Source organism: Geotrypetes seraphini, chromosome 1 (genome assembly GCF_902459505.1).
Source record: "Geotrypetes seraphini chromosome 1, aGeoSer1.1, whole genome shotgun sequence".
In the NCBI taxonomy this organism is placed as follows: Eukaryota; Metazoa; Chordata; class Amphibia; order Gymnophiona; family Dermophiidae; genus Geotrypetes; species Geotrypetes seraphini.
Window position 1 is genome coordinate 22,373,173 of NC_047084.1, and position 17,068 is coordinate 22,390,240.

At 43.7% G+C, this 17,068-nt stretch overlaps 1 protein-coding gene across 3 annotated transcripts in view; it reads left to right on the plus strand.

Moving 5' to 3' along the window:
- The window catches only part of BDP1 (B double prime 1, subunit of RNA polymerase III transcription initiation factor IIIB), a 324,783-nt gene that overhangs the window by 218,969 nt on the left and 88,746 nt on the right, over positions 1-17,068 (plus strand). For all 3 annotated transcript variants that reach the window (XR_004537715.1, XM_033928971.1, XM_033928981.1), the window contains exons 26-27: positions 3,394-3,754; positions 15,330-15,437. Coding sequence is in view for 2 of the 3 variants with exons in the window: in XM_033928971.1 (XP_033784862.1) it covers positions 3,394-3,754; positions 15,330-15,437 (469 nt within the window). In the remaining variant the exon portion in view is untranslated. The remainder of the gene's footprint in view (positions 1-3,393; positions 3,755-15,329; positions 15,438-17,068) is intronic.

Consider the following 17,068-nt stretch of genomic DNA (forward strand, 5'->3'; position numbering starts at 1 on the left):
TACACATGTTAGCTATTTTTAAAAAAATATTTTTTGGAGGGGGCTATGTCAGGGAGGAGAATGTGCAAAGAAACATAAGAACAGCCTTACTGGGTCAGACCAGTGACCATCAAGCCCAGTAGCCCGTTCTCATGGTGGCCAATCCAGGTCACTAGTACCTGGCCAAAACCCAAGGTGTAGCAATATTCCATGCTACCAATACAGGGCAAGCAGTGGCTTCCACCTTGTCTTTCTCAATAACAGACTATGGATTTTTCCTCCAGGTTTTTCCTCCAGCTCCGGTATCCGCTCTTACCACATCCTCTGGCAACGCATTCCAGAGCTTAACTATTCTCTGAGTGAAAAAAAATTTCCTCCTATTGGTTTTAAAAAGTATTTCCATGTAACTTCATCAAGTGTCCCCAAGTCTTTGTAATTTTTGATAAAGCAAAAAATCGATCCACTTGTACCTGTTCTACTCCACTCAGGATTTTGTAGACTTCAATCATACCTCCTCTCAGCATCCTGTTTGCTTTTTTGTCTGCTGCCGCACATTGGGCGGAAGGTTTCATTGTATTGTCTACAATGATACCCAGATCCTTTTAATGGGCATTAGCCCCCAAGGTGGACCCTAACATCCGGTAACTGTGATTCAGGTTATTCTTCCCAATGTGTATCACTTTACATTTGTCCACATTAAATTTCATCTGCCACTTGGATGCCCAGTCTTCCAATTTCCTAAAATCCACCTGCAATGTTTCACAATCCGCATGCGTTTTAACAATTTTGAACAGTTTAGTGTCATCTGCAAATTTAATCACCTCACTCGTCGTTCCAATTTCCAGATCATTTATAAATAAGTTAAATAGTACCGGGACTGTCCCCTTTTTAGATCCCCTGTCTCGTCCCCACGCACAGCTTCAGGACGCCGAAATGTCCCATTTTCAGGGACAGCGTCCCGAAGCTGTGCATGGGGACAATGGAACAGGCGATCGCTTCCCCTCCCCCAGACCGGCCCCCGCTGCTGCTGCCTACCGCCGCTTCAAACACCCCTCTCCCCGGTCCGCTGCCAACAGCCACCCATCACAACTAAAGAGAAGGAAGGTCCAGGCACCAGCCCACAAACCTTCCCGACGTCAATTCTGACAGGGGTATATTTGTCTATTTTTGTATAAATGTTACTGAGGTGACATTGCATAAAGTCTTCTGCCTTGACCTCTTTGAAAACCTGCAGAATATAAATGATAACATTTTTTCTGCATACAGTGTGCTTTGTGACTTTTAAAATTTTATTGTTGGTAGATCATTTTGACTTGGCCATGGGGAGGGAGGGGGAGCTGCTGAAAGACATCTAGTAATCCTTGCAGGTTTGCCTATGCAGGGAATTATTTTTGTAAAATCATGTTTTGTTATGTGACTACATTATTTAGACTTTAATTTCTATGAATGAATAGAAAGAAAATGATATAAAATTTCTTGCTTGTTTTTATGTGCGTGCGCTGAAGGGAAGTGGAGAGAGAGTGGGCTGAGGACGCTGAAGGGAAATGGGGAAGAGAGAGTGGGGAGAAGACACTGATTTATAATTTGACAGTTGTACAGAATATTGTTTCTTTTTATACTTTAATATAATAAGTTCAGTATAAAACTATTTGAGGGATCAGATGGTTTGCGGGGATGGGAACTTAGCTCACGGGGACGGGGTAGGGACGGAGACAAATTTTTTTCCCCCGTGTCATTCTGTCATTCTCTAGGCTCTGCCACGAATCAATTTCGACTACGTGTGGGCGAGCAGGGTATCATTTGGGTTGATGTAGCCGTCGTAGCGCAAGCAGGCGCAGAGTATGGCTCTCAAAAGAAATCTTAATCGTTGTACTGCTGATCTTTGGCTCTTTTGAGTAATGAGTTTGCCTACCATTGCACTATATCAACCGGTTCACCTTTATCCACATGTTTATTCACACCTTCAAAGAACTCAAGCAAATTGATGAGGCATGATCTCCCTCGGCTGAACCCATGCTGACTCCGTCTCATTAAATCATGTTTGTCTTCTTGTTTCACAATTTTATTTTTTATAATCATTTCTATCATTTTGCCCGGCACCGAAGTAAGGCTTACTGGTCTGTAATTTCCCGGATCTCCCCTGTAGCCCTTTTTAAAAATTGGCGTAACATTGGCCTCCGATCTTCAGATACTACAAACGATTTTAGCGACAGGTTACAGATCACTAACAGCAGGTCAGCAATTTCATGTTTGAGTTCTTTTAGTACCCCGGGATGTATACCATCCTGTCCTGGCAATTTATCACTTTTTAACTTGTCGATTTGGCTCAGTACATCTTCCAGATTTACCGAGATTTCTTTCAGTTCCTCCACATCATCACCCTTGAAAATCATTTCTGGAAATGTTAACCAGTTAGGCCCTGATTCTGTAAACGGTGCATAACTCCTAGTTGCCAAGGAATGCGATTGTCAGTCATCTACTAGGCATATTTATAGAATCGCACCTAGTGGCACCTAAGCAGTTTTAGACACTAGTAGATGCTGAACCTTAGGCACACTCCATTTACGCCAGGGTTTTCTTGGCCTAAATGTGTGCACATATGTCGAATAACACCCAAAATCCACCCAGAATCTGCCCCTAATCACACCTACTTTCTGGTAGGTGCCTTGGAGTAGATGCCTACCAGCTAATTATATTTTTAAAATTGCTTTTCAATGGCACTTTTCAATTAATAGCGCCAATTAAAATAATTAACTCCCCTTTAATGAAGCCGGGTTGACTTTTTAAATCGCCAGCTGCAGCAGTGTTAGCTCTGATGCTCATAGAATTCCTATAAGCGTCGGAGCTAATACTAACGTGGCCAGCAATAAAAATTCCTGTCGTGGCTTCATAATAGGTGGGTAACTTAGGCACCTAGATTGGCTAGGTGTGCTGATCTAGGTGCTTAGGGTCAGGTGTTGTTTATGGAATCTGGCCTTTAATGCATTTGCAGTAGCACATGCTTACTGGCTAATGATGAGTTAACATGAGAGCATTTAGCGCCACCTAAATAAAGGGAGGTTCTAAGTGCCCCTGTGTTAATATATTTTTTTTTTACAGGTAATTTACAGGTAATGCAAACTAGTGCAAACATTGCACATAACCAGAAAAAAATTCAAAACTGCTTTTAATTGTGCTATGTTGAAGCTGGGATTAACATATGGAAAGTCCTGCATTAAGATGCACTAAGCTAAAATTCTAATATCTTTTCGTGTAAGGGCCCCTATGTGAGCACTTCTTTAATAGAAATTTTTTCATAAGGATAACTTATAGGGTTTATATGGAGGATGGATTGATATTTAGCACTAATATTGGTTAAAAATGTCTTCCTGGATCCAAGATAATTTTTTTTTTTTGTTATATATATATATATAGGTTGGGAAGACAGTGTAAACAGCCAAAACCAATGAAAGCTGTTCCTGCTTCTAAATCTGAAGCCATTTGTGAAAAGGGCAGAACTCCACAAAAACCCAAACCATATGCTCCCAAAGGTAGAGGGTCAAAAGGCCGTAACAGCAAGTGTTGTGGAAAAAGACATAAGACATTCCTTGTGACCATCAGAGCCTTACAAGAGGAGGATGAAGATGAAGATGATGATGGAGATCCCGAACAAGATTATGAAGAAGAGAGTTATCATCTTCCTCCAGAGGAAGTTAACAAAGCTCCTGTGTTTGTTCCTAAAAGTCTACGATCTCCAAACCCTGTTCCTGCTGAGATAGAAGAAACTGTAGAAGAGGTATATCACCTACTGCTTAAGCATGAATGTTTAAATGGGGTATTTTTTGTATTTCTTACAATTTTAGTTGCTTGAAATATCAGTGTGTGGCGTTTGAGGTAGGTACAGTAGTTTTAAAATGATGATGAAATCGCATTGTGAGGTTTTCCAGGTGTCTACAGTCATTCAAAACTGTTTCACTATCCCTACATACCAGGAGAAAATTCATGAACACGTGAATTACATGGCCAAGTCTCTTCTCTGTGGAATTATCTCCCCACTACCTTATGCGTCCAAACTTCCCTCAACAGATTCAAATACAATCCGAAAACTTTTCTTTTTAAGGATGCCTACTCCTAAGCCTAAGCTGATCCATATACTCCATATACAGTCAGCTCAGGATGATTCTTTGAAGACACTTTCACTTTCCCTACTATCCTTTTTACATTTTGTATTTCTACCCTCATTCCTTACAAGTCATGTTCATGCTAAACTCACAATTTCATCCCCTACCTAAAATTGTAAGCCACCTAGAAGATTATCCCCAATAAGTGGAGTAAGAAGTTTAAATAAACTTGAAAAAAGATCATGTTTGTGACCCATGCTACTAACTTTAGGTGAAAACTATAGACTACTATTACTATTAATTATTTCTATAGTGCTACCAGACATACGCAACACTGCACAGAGTCAGAAAGGAGAAGAAAACAGTCCCTGCTCGAAAGAGCTTACAATCTAAACAGCCAAGACAGACAAACAGGATGTCATGGATACAGTTAAGGGGAATGGATAATCAGCAGACTGGGTTGGAGGGCAGAGGAGTAGGGTTAAGGATTGAAGGCTATACCAAAAAAGTGGGTTTTCAGTCTGCTTTTATGTTCAAATCTGTTTTATTATAAACAAAATAGATGATACAAACAACAGAGTCGCGATTAAAGGTAAGGGGCCTGATGGACAAACTCGGGTAATTTATTCCAGGCATAGGAGGCAGCTAGATGAAAGGAACGAAGTCTGGAATTGGCAGTGGAGGAGAAGGGTAAAGTTAAGAGCAGCTTATCTGAGGAACAGAGTTCTCTGGGAGGCGTATAAGGAGAGAGGAGCAGAATGAACACACTTGCAGGTCAGAAATAAGATCTTGAACTGTATGCGATGGCAGATAGAGAGCCAGTGAAATGACTTAAGGAGAGGGGTGACATGAGCGTAGCGAGATTGGTAGAAGATAAGTCATGCAGCAGAGTTTTGCACAGATTGCAAGGAGGAGAGGCGACACTGCGGGATACCAGTTAGAAGTTGATTGCAGTAATCTAAGCATGAAGTTACGAGAGCATGGAAAAGGGTCTGGGTAGTGTGGTCAGAGAGGAAGGAGAAAATTTTGCTGATATTGAAAAGAAAGAAGCGACAGTTTTTAGCAGTTTGTGGGATGTGCGAAGAAAATGAGAAGTCTGAATCGAAGACCACTCCAAGGTTTCAAACAGAGGAGACTGGAACAATGACAGTATTATTTACTGAGATGGAAAAAGGAGGAGGAGAAGCAGAGGGTTTAGGAGGAAGGAGGAGCAGGTCAATCTTGGACATATTTAGTTTCAGATGACAGCAGAACATCCAGGCAGCAATGTGAGCCAAACAAGCAGAGACTTTTTCTTGGACTTTAGGTGAAATTTCAGGTGTAGTGAGGTGTATGGGAGTCCTCAGTATATAGGTGATACTGGAAGCCATGGGAGGAGATCAGGGCACTGAGAGAAGAGGTATAGAGAGAGACAAGAAGAGGTCCCAAGACAGAATCCTGGGGTACGCTAACCCCTAGAGAAGACAATTCATAAGATAATGACTTTATATGAGCCTTAAAGGAAGACAGCTGCATTATTGTAGCAACCCTTACAACCAACCATTGTGAAGCACCTCAGAGGAGATGTCATTCCATTATTCATGTTGCAGCCATTACTGGCTTCCATACCTGTGCCCAGGCATATCCCAAAATTGTTACTTGCTTACATGCTTGATTACATATGGGAAGTTTATAAGCCCATCTGCTCAGAGTGGTAGAAAATGATGAATAATTTCAACTGAGCAGACTGAATGGATGAGTTGATCTTTATCTGCCATCATTCACTATTGGGTCAATATAAGTGGTGCTATTTGTCTTTAAATGCTGATCACTGCCAGATGAATTAGACATGGGTGTTCACTGCTTGGCTATATCTGGATTCCGTAACTAAACATCTAGGACATTGGTGGTGCGAAGAAATTATGCAACTGCAGTCGATTTTCAGTACTGTACTCACATAGCTAATCCAGGAAAGTTAAGGCTGCCTTTGTGCAATTCAACTTGTCCAGTAAGCTGTTCAGGCACTGGTATTGAATAACACTGGTGGTTGCATAACTTCTGACTCCTCCCCGACTCTACCCCCATACTGCCCCAGTTCTAACCAGAGGATCCCATGAAGAGACAGAAGCCCCTCCTTCCTGTTTAAAACACGCTGAATAAGGACTCCTATATCACTATACTATTTGGGTTAAAGGGTTGTAAGATGGATGGGGAAGAGTAACCTTTTTCTTTCCTCCAAGAAAATAAAGTTGCAATCACAAACTATGGAGGATAATGATCCGTTCATTAAACCATCTTGTATTCCTTGTTGGAGTACGACAAATTATAAATTGAAAGTGTGACATAAACAACACTGTCAGATCTTACAAGTGGTCGCAGGATTCCCTGAACCAAGAAAACGTGGAGGGGCATTTTGATCTTTGTGAAGCAGCATTCTTAGAAAATGACCACATACATGTCCATGTAGAGCAGAGGGTCAGCCTAGTGGTTAGTATAGTAGAATGTAAACCAATTAACCCACTTTAACTCTGTTTTCTGTTACATCTACACAGGAGTTCATACTTAGGTGATTAATCCCCAGCCACGAACCAGCTTTGCAGAAATGTGTCACAGCTTTAAGCACTTCACTCATTCCCCGTGGAGTGGAATGCCCCCTTCAGCTTTTCCTTTTGCTAGCGAACTGTGCAGGGGTGTTTCTGATCTGCTCTGTTTTTATTATTTTCGGTTGTAAGTTTCATTTTTGAGGCCTTGATGCCCTAAGACCCCTAATTTGTGGGTTCTCTGCTTGGGAAAGGATGCAGGTTCCATCGAGGCAGACTGCAGCTTGCAGGGCAAATCCTTTGGTGAACCTATGGAGCCAGCCTGCTGTGTACTTCTTCAGGATTCTGGGTCCGTTCCCCTGGGGGCCAGCTCATCTTCTGAATTTTTCAGAGGCTTGAGTGCAGGCTGTAGGATCCCTGTGCAAAAACCCTCAAGAGTATCAAGGAGCTGGTTGCATATTTGCTCCCTCCATCATACTGTGGGGTACCATGGGGGTTGATCCGACTGGCAGCCTGAAGATTTCCAGGTTTGGAGCCATTTCATTGAATTTCTGAAGCAGAAAGTCCTTTCCATTCTCTCCAGCTGCAAGAAAGCAGATTGGCAGGCACCTTTATAGATTTGTAAGTTCAGCCTTATTTATTTCTATGAGAAAATCGGGAGGAAAACCCCTCCATTTTTGTGGGTTTTCAGGGTTCAGGCCCCCACCTCCAAAACCTCTAGTTCAGTGGGGTTTTTTTTTTGGTTTTTTTTTAAATTCCTCATATGGCATTTTTTGGTGCAATTTTTCTGGCGGCAGCCATCTTGGATTTTAAATTATCTTTTATTCTGAAGCCTCTATCTGCTTTAAAACCCCTCAATTTTTACTAAAATTGACTGAGATGGACTCCTCAGGGTGTTTTGACACCATTTCATATTAAATTTGTATCTAATGGCCAGTAGAGGAGCATCCATGTACTGTATTCCACATAATATGCAAGGGAGGGGCAGGGGCCTCAAGCTTAGCCCCAACCATGTCCTCCAGGGCTAGGAAACTGCTGTGAGTCTGTGAGATAGGAAGTAAGTCCCATTCAAAGCCTGAATTAGTGAAGGCATGGTGCATAGATGCATGGAGTCCATGGAACCCATGAAAGCCCAGTCTGAAGTCATGCAGGGCTCCTTTATTCCACCTGCATAAGGATTTCTCCAAATCATATGCATCGCTATTAATCCAGGGAATGCCTCCATTTCCTGAGACTCTCCACTGAAGAACAAGCTGGCTCCCAGTTTCAGCGATGACTCAGAGCTGGCCTGGCAAGATTGGAGGTCAGACTCCATGCCTTTATTGTCACAGAGCTCAGAGGATCTCCTGGAGGAATCCGGGTCCCTCTTTGGGTCCAGCAGCCAAGATGTGTTTGTGGCACTCGACCAGGGTGATGACCGTTTGTGGTACTCGACCAAAGGTGCTGGCTGTTCAAGTCTGTTTCTGTCCATCATTTTATAGCGGATGTGATCAAGGAATTGAAGCTGAAGGTGCAGTCTTCCAGTTCCCAGTGCAGGTTCATGAGAAGCTCACTGCTTTAGTTACTGATAAGTGGGTGGCAAAGGCTATGTCCAGGCTCTACCCAATGGTGCCGGAGTTCCAGTAACTGTTAATCAGCCAAAGGCGGATGCCGCAGTGACTCAGGCCACCAAATGCATGGTCTCCCAACTGGGGGAGGAGTTGTGTCAAGATCACATGGTGGACATGGCTCTAAAGAGACAGTGTGAAGTGCTGGCTGAGGGAATCAAAGCTACAGCAGCAGCATCCTTTGCAGCATGTGCCTGTCACACCAGATTGAGACAAAGTCCCTCTGAGGAGGAGGAGGATGTTTGCCCCCAGCTTGAGCTGGAAGGGGACACTGTATATGACATTCTCAGGGTCATGAGTAAGGTGTTGGGGTATATGGTCTCTGCCTGCAGAATGAACTGGATCAGGCAATGGGCAGATGATTCTGCCTCCAAAATCACTTTAAGCAGACTGCCCTTCAAGAGACAAATACTTTTTGGTAAAGGCCAAGATGACCTTATGGCCAGTATGGCAGATTGCCAGTCTAGGTATCTGCAAGAGAGCAGGCCTCGCTGCCCTCCTCCCCCGAAGGGGAGTAGAGGTAATTTTTGTTCCTTTAACCATTCTTGCCAATATTACCTTAGTTCTTCCATTCAGAGATCTTTCCAAGGAGTCAGTCAACAATTTGGCATTTCCATATGCCAGCAACCCTGAGAGTCTCGTGTTAGCTCAACTTCCAAAAAGTCCCAATGATGTCAGGTTGGCTGCCCTACCTCCACACATTGGTAGGAGGCTGTAGACATTTTGGGGGGAGTGGGAACCAATTTTCTTGGACCGCTGAGTTTTAGACATCATCCAAGAGGTTCACAAGATCAAGTTTTATTGTCCTCCAGCAGACTTTTCTGAAGTTGACCATCCAACCCAACCCACGGCTACACTTTGCAGGCTCAAGGGTCAGATGCTTTTTGGCAAAGGCCTGGATGATCTTATGGTCAGTGTGCAAGATCATTGTCCCAAGTCCTTACCGGACAGCAGACCTCAAGCCAGAACCAGAGCTCCTTTCAGGGGTCCCAATGTTTTTACCAGTATGCCTGAGGAAGCTCTTCCCAGAGAACCTATCAGGGTTCCAGACAAAGATATTCCGGAAGCTGGAAAATCCAAAATACAGTTTCCCGGGCCACAAAGGCAGCCAAGAAGCTGCAATGATGCCAGGCCTCCATCTGTCCTTCAGAAAATCGAAGGCCATCTCTCGGACTTTCTGGAGGCCTGTGAAAGCATAACAACAGATCTTTGGGTCTTGGATATTGTCAGAGAAGATTACAAGATAGTTTGTAGGCCCTCTGTCCGACTGGCTCATGGACTCTCCGGCAGACTGACCAGATCAGGTGGTCCAAATATGGGCAGCGTTAAACAGGTTGCTGGATATTCAAGCCATAGAACCAGTTTCAGAACACTTAAGACTCAGGCAGATACTCGATATACTTTGTCATGCCCAAGAAAGAGTCTGACAACTGGAGTCCCACTCTGGATCTCAAACATGTCAATACAGCCCTGAGGGTTTCGCATTTCTAGATGGATACGGTAAGATCTATCATTGCAGCGGTCCAGACGGGAGAGTTTCTGACTGCCCTGGATTTGACAGAGGCTTATCTCCACATTCCAATTTTTCTAGCACACAGGAATTTCTTGAGATTTCATGTGTTGGAGAATCACTATCCCTTCTCAGCGCTACCATTTGTGCTGGCAACGGTGCCCCGGACATTCACCAAGATGATGGTAGTGGTAACAGTTCATTTCCACAAAGCAGCCTGGCTTGTTCATCCTTATCTATGTGTTTGCCTCATTGAAGCCCCCTCTCAAGAAGAAGGAGAAAGAGCAATGGCAGCATTTGTACAAACTTTGCAGAGTCTGGACTGAATTGTAAACTTTCAAAAGAGCCAATTAGTCCCCATTCAGTCTTTGGAATACCTGAGAGTTCTCTTCAACACTGCAAAAGGATGAGTTTTTCTTCCAGAGGCACACAGACAGAAACTTTGGGGGCAAATTGTGAACCTCCTGTCACAGCCAGTACCTACAGTGTGGCACTTCCTATAGGTTCTGAGCTTGATGGCAGCTGCCATAGAAGTATTGCCCTTAGCAAGGGCGCATATGTGTCCACTTCAGGATGAATTGTTGTCTCGTTGGGCTCCCCAAAGAGACTTCCTACAGGCCCCTTTACCCTGGATGGAGACAGCCCGCAGCAGCATGAGCTGGTGGCTCCACCCACAGTCTCTAGCAAAAGAGATTCCACTTCAGATCAATTCTTAGGTCACACTGACAATGAATGACAGCCTGTTCGGCTGGGGGGACATACTGCAGTAGTTGCCTGGTGCAGTGGAAATGGATATCATCCCAAAGGAAGTGGTCAATTAGCAGGCTAGAACTGAGAGCAGTGTGCCTGGCTCTGCAAAAGAAGGCAGAGCCATAAGAGTAGTCTCAGACATTGCCACAGCAGTGTCTTATGTCAACCGGCAGGAAGACACCAGAATTATATCGCTCCAACTAGAGGTGAAACTGCTGGAAGCGGTGGGGCCATTGGATAACCATGGAATAAAGGGAGTACTAAAAGAAGATAAAGAAATCGCTGAAAAACTGACGGTCTGATGAGGACCAGCCAGCACGGCTTCAGCAAAGGCAGATCTTGTCTGACGAACTTGCTGCACTTCGAGGGGGTAAACAGGCAGATAGACAAGGGCAACCCAGTCGACATTGTTTATCTGGACTTTCAGAAGGCTTTCGACAAGGTTCCACATGAACGACTACTTTGGAAGATTGCGAGTCATAGAATCGAGGGTGAAATATTCACGTGGATCAAAAACTGGCTGGAGCATAAGAAACAGAGAGTGGGGATAAATGGACAATACTCAGACTGGAAGTGCTTCACCAGTGGGGTGCTGCAGGGCTCGGTGCTTGGACCCATGCTCTTCAACATCTTTATAAACGATCTGGAAATTGGTACGACAAGCGAGGTGATTAAATTTGCGGATGATACAAAGCTATTCAGAGTAGTGAAGACGCAGGGGGATTGCGAAGATCTGCAACGTGATATAAACATGCTTGAGAAATGGGCTGCGACATGGCAAATGAGGTTCAACGTGGATAAGTGTAAAGTAATGCATGTCGGTAACAAAAATCTCATGCACAAATACAGGATGTCCAGAGCTGTACTTGGAGAGACCTCCCAGGAAAGAGACTTGGGAGTTCTGATCGACAAGTCAATGAAGCTGTCTGTGCAATGTGGCGGTGAAAAGGGCGAACAGAATGCTAGGAATGATTAAAAAGGGGATCACAAACAGATCGGAGAGTGTTATCATGTCGGTGTACCGGGCCATGGTGCACCCTCACCTGGAATACTGCGTCCAGTACTGGTCACCCTACATGAAGAAGGACACGATATTACTCGAAAGGGTCCAAAGAAGAGCGACTAAAATGGTTAAGGGGCTGGAGAAGTTGCCGTACAGTGAGAGATTGAAGAAACTGGGCCTCTTCTCCCTTGAAAAGAGGAGACTGAGAGGGGACTTGATCGAAACTTTTAAAATACTGAAGGGAATAGACTTAGTAGATAAAGACAGACTGTTCACCCTTTCCAAGGTAGGGAGAACGAGAGGGCACTCTCTAAAGTTGAAAGGGGATAGATTCCGTACAAACATAAGGAAATTCTTCTTCACCCAGAGAGTGGTGGAAAACTGGAACGCTCTTCCAGAATCTGTTATAGGGAAAAACACACTTCAGGGTTTCAAAACAAAGTTCCTGCTAAACTGGAATGTACGCAGGTGAGGCTGGACTCATTTAGAACACTGGTCTTTGACCTGAAGGCCACCGCGTGAGCGAACTACTGGGCAGGATGGACCACTGGTCTGACCCAGCAGTGGCAATTCTTATGTTCTCTTGGGTAGGAAAGCACCTACTGGCCATCATGGCAGCACACACAGCTGAAGGGGACAATGTACAAGCAGACAGACATTGGACCCAGAGGAGTGGTTGTCGGCCCTGTGGACTTTCCAAGATATTGTTGGATGTTGGGGATGTTCAATCTGATGGCAATAGTACAGAACAAGAAAATGCCTCAGTTTTTCAGCTGAAGATACGAGACTGGAAGTGCAGGGATGGACACCCTAGTGCAATCATGGCTGAAGTCCAGACTGCTATATGTGTTTCCTCCATAGCCCATGATAGGCTGGGTTGTCTGTCGTATAGCATCTCACCCAGGGAGGGTAATCTTCATGGCTCCAGATTGGCACAGATTTCCTTGGTATGCAGATCTAGTATGCCTACAGATATATGAATATCTCCGTCTCTCTTTATATCCATATTTGCTCACACAGGGGCCAATTGCTCTAGAAGATCTGGATCGCTTCAGTGTTATGTCATGACTCTTGAGCGTGCAGCACTAGTTAAGAAAGGATATTCAGAAGTAGTCATTACCAGCTTACTGAAAGCCAAGAAACCATCCACTCTTTCAGCATATGCCAAGGCATGGGATACTTTACAGTACTGGTACAATAAGGAGAATCTGGAGCCCAACAAAGCCTCAGTATTGTTGGTACTGGCCTTCCTTCAAGTGAGCCTGGGCAAGGGATTTGCAGTGGCATCCCCTAAGGTGTAGATGGCAGGCCCGGCTTGCTTTAGAAGCCAAGAGACGTGAGTATCCCTGGCTGCTCACCCAGACATTATTAGATTCTTCAACAGAGCCCTGAGTCTCATGTCGTCAATCTGAGATCCTTTTCCTTCTTGGAATTTCAGCATCGTGTCAGAGGGTCATTGGAGGGCCGTATGAGCCTTTAGAAGAAACTTCTCTTATGGATCTTACAATCAAAGTGGTGTTTCTAGTTGCAATTACCTCAGCCAGAGTAGTCACAGAATTGTAAGCTTTGTCATGCAGGGAACCATTTCTAAGGATCACAGAAACAGGAGTGACTTTGCATACAGTACCTTCCTTTTTTGCCAAAGATTGTTTTAGCACTTCATATCAACCAGGATGTCAGGCTAACCAGCCTTTCAATCTACGAGTTCTAAGAAGAAAGACAAGGCTTTAAAGCTGCTGGACATCCGCAGAGTTCTCTTGCATTATCTGGAAGTGACTAATGAGTTAATCTATTGGACCATCTCTTTGTCCTAACCAGAGAGTCAATCTGTGGCAGGCCAGTGGATTTAGTTAGCAATCTCCTCCACCTACATTATCTGCAACAAACAACCCCCGGTGTCGTTAAAAGCACATTCGACCAGAGTATCCTCCTCTTGGGCCCAATCGAGAATGATATGTAGATCTGCAACATGGTCTTCCCTACACATTTTCATCAAATTCTATAGGATGGATGTGACAATGCAAGAAGATTCCACTTTTGGACCCTGGACTCTCTGCAAGCTTATCTCTCCCATCCAGGACTTCAGGGACTGTTTAGATATGTTCCTAAGGTTCAGCATACCATTCCTATTGCACTGGAAAAAGAGATTAAGTTCTTAGTGATAATATCTTTTCCAGTAGATAGGAATGGTATGCTGAACCCCCCCCCCCCCCTCCACTTCCCCGGCTGCCTGATGATTTGTAATGCGCCTGTTCTGCTTTATGCTTCATGGTTTTTTCCATAGTTAAGGCTTCTCTGTCAGTTGGCCTATGGGTTCAGAATCAGATTGTATATAGAATATAGAGAGATAATTGAACTCCATTAATATTGACGCTGTTGCTTTTTATTTGATGTGTTTTACTGTTCAATGGTTCATTTATGCATTACAGTTTCATTATTGACTGTTATTACGTTGTATGGTTTCAGGGCATTCCCTGTGTCCCTCCTTCTCCTGTCTTTTACTCTAGAACTCTTGCATAATTTGGAATGAACTGAAGGGGGCAGCAGAATCTTGGGAAATGTAGGAGGTATCAAGAGTTGCAATATGCTCACAAAAATGGACAGAGTACTCCAAAGTTCAGCATACTATTCCTATCTACTGGAAAAGATATTATCAAGGTAAAAACCTAATCTTTTTAAAAAATAATTGTTCTTTTTATTACGGTAGTTGCAAAGCAGACTAGATATGTATGTGGGGAAGTTCTCCTTACCCTTCCTTATTTTTATTCCATTCCAGAGGAGATTGATTACTTTGGTACTTACTGAATACGCCACTGGGAATGAGGGAGGTGCGTGAAAGCTGAGTGACACACTTCTGCAAAGCCGGTTCCCAGGTTTGCGACTGGGGATTGATCACATAATGTATGGGCTGCTGTAAAGATTACTGAACTACTTCAATGGTCCAAGTCCAAATGATAACAAATCAAACAAATGAACAGACTGGATAAAAAGAATTAAACTAGAACTATTTCTTTCGTACTCTCAGATATCCACGGGGTTGATCATTAAAGATCTCAATACCCTGTTGTTAGTGGAATTGAATATCAATCATCGAGTACTTTTAAATACTGCCACAATGTGCTTATTAAATAAATAAATATAATATGTAGGTATAATGCACTTATCTTAGTGAAGCTTATAGTGTTGCTGCTATACCCTATAAGCACATGGTGGCAGTATTTAAAAGTACTCGATGATTGATATTCAATTCCACTAACAACAGGGTATTGAGATCTTTAATGATCAACCCCGTGGATATCTGAGAGTACGAAAGAAATAGTTCTAGTTTAATTCTTTTTATCCAGTCTGTTCATTTGTTTGATCTGCTGTAAAGATTAACAGAAAGAAGATTATCCAGGTAAGAACCTAATCTTTTTTTAAAATTGTGAGCACTCCAGAAACAGAAAATACCTACTGTACCTGAATGTACACTACTTCAGTAGCCTTCAGGCTTGCTATGACAAAATACCTACTGTACCTATAATAAGACACCTGCAAGCCTGAAGGCTGTTGAAGTGGTGTACATTCAGGTACAGTAGGTATTTTTCTGTTTCTGGAGGGCTCACAATTTAAAAAAAATATAGTTGTGAAGTGCAATTTGAATCTATGTCTCTTGGTTTACAATCCATCTATTCAAGTCTGAATCAGTAGTATTAATAATTTCACCAACACATATTACAATACTTACTTCTCTTTCTAAATGAACATACATTATTATTCTAATGCAGATGTCAAGCAACTTACTGAATGACCCAGTGTAGCTCAAAATATCATTTTATGTTTTGGTGTTCAAACTGATGTAATTGATTTTTTCATTAATAGCTTGAAATAACAGCTGACATTGATGCTGATTGTATTCCTGACACTAAATCCAACCTTGGAGTGCAAGAAGAATTTGTTTCAATTGGTGGAAAACATAATACCTCAGTAGTAAGTATTCTGATCCTGCATATTTCTCCTATAAGACCGAATAGGGATTATTCTGGTGGAGGAACGAGGCTGCAAATATTTGATCCTGGAGAGCTAAATGAAAGTTGTATATCTAAGAGTGATAATAGATAGGGCAGAGTCCAAAAATGAAGAGTAAAGGTAAGCTTTCAAACACCTGCAGATATCTTTTGGAAAATGTGAAAACAAACTGAATAGCAACTACCGTATATACTGGAAAAGGCCCAAAAATGGAGGTCTCGTCCTATATTCGGAAAATCACCCGACTTGATGCAGGCCTCTGATAGGCTGGGACAGGAGGGATCCCTCCCGGTTGCTACAAATACATTTTTTACCCCCCATATACCTTTTCTGTTACTTCCCACGAACCTTTCAGTTATCCCTGGTGGTTCAGCGGTGTATGTGCAGGACCACGTTCCTGCCCTGCACACCTCCTTTGGGGCTCGCGGCACAAAGGCATGCAGGAGCGAGCTTCTGGAGATCCCAATGGGTTCTTGCGGGACCTGGCAGCATCCATTCATTCAGCAAGAGGTGCAGAGCTGCACAGGAGCTCCAGAAGCTCGCTCCTGCATGCCTGCAAGCCCTGACCCCGGAAGAAGGTGCGCAGGGCAGGAACACGGTCCTTCCCATATACTGCTGGACCACCAGGGATAATTGAAAAGGTACACGGGGGGGGGGGGGGCGGGTGTAAAAAAAAATTTATTTGTAGTGACCGGGACGGGAGATGGGATGGATTTCTCCTGTCCCGGCCAGCACTAGACTACCAGAGGTGGAAGAGGAGGTGGGACAGGGTGTAGAGCCTGGTAGGGAGGGGGGGACAGGGTCCAAGTGCAGAGACTGGAAAGTAGTGAGGGGGCTGGTTAAATAGCCTGGTAGGGTAGGGAGAGGAGGGAAGGGGGCTGGGTGCAGAACTTTTCAGGGCATGGAGGGAAGGGGGCTGGTTGCAGAGCTTTGCAGGGCAGGGGGCTGGGTGCAGAGCTTGGTAGGGAAGGGGGTTGGGTGCAGAGCTTTGCAGGGAGGGGGGGTTGAGTGCAGGGGGAGGGCATGAGGGAGAGGACACTGGGTGCAGATCCTGGCAGGGCATGGCACTTGAATATTAAGCCCCTGACTTATATTTGAGTCAACCATTTTTCCTCCTTTTGAAGGGAAAAATGGGGGTCTCGACTTATATTCAGATCGACTTATATTTGAGTATAAAATGGTAAATATCCCCTTTACAATTGCTGATAGAATGGCAAAACAAGCCATTTTGCTGCTGCTGTTTAATAAGTTAAACATCAGTCAGTCATGTATCAGTCCTCTGAGCATAAAGACAAGATTTTCTTTTCCTCCCATCTAAAGCATGGGAGCTGGCACCAGCAGACTTCTTTTACTCCACCCCAGCCTGTGCAAATGGAAGATCAGAAAAGGCCTAGGAATATAACAGTTCTGTGGGTACAAATATCTTTACACATGTCCCCCCAGTGCCCCAGGTACATTAGATAGATTGTGAGCCTACCAGGACAGACAGGGAAAAATGCTCGAATACCTGGATAAGTTCATACAAACTGTTCTGAACTCCCCTGGGGAACGGTATAGAAAACTGAATAAATAAATAAATATCCCTTTACCTG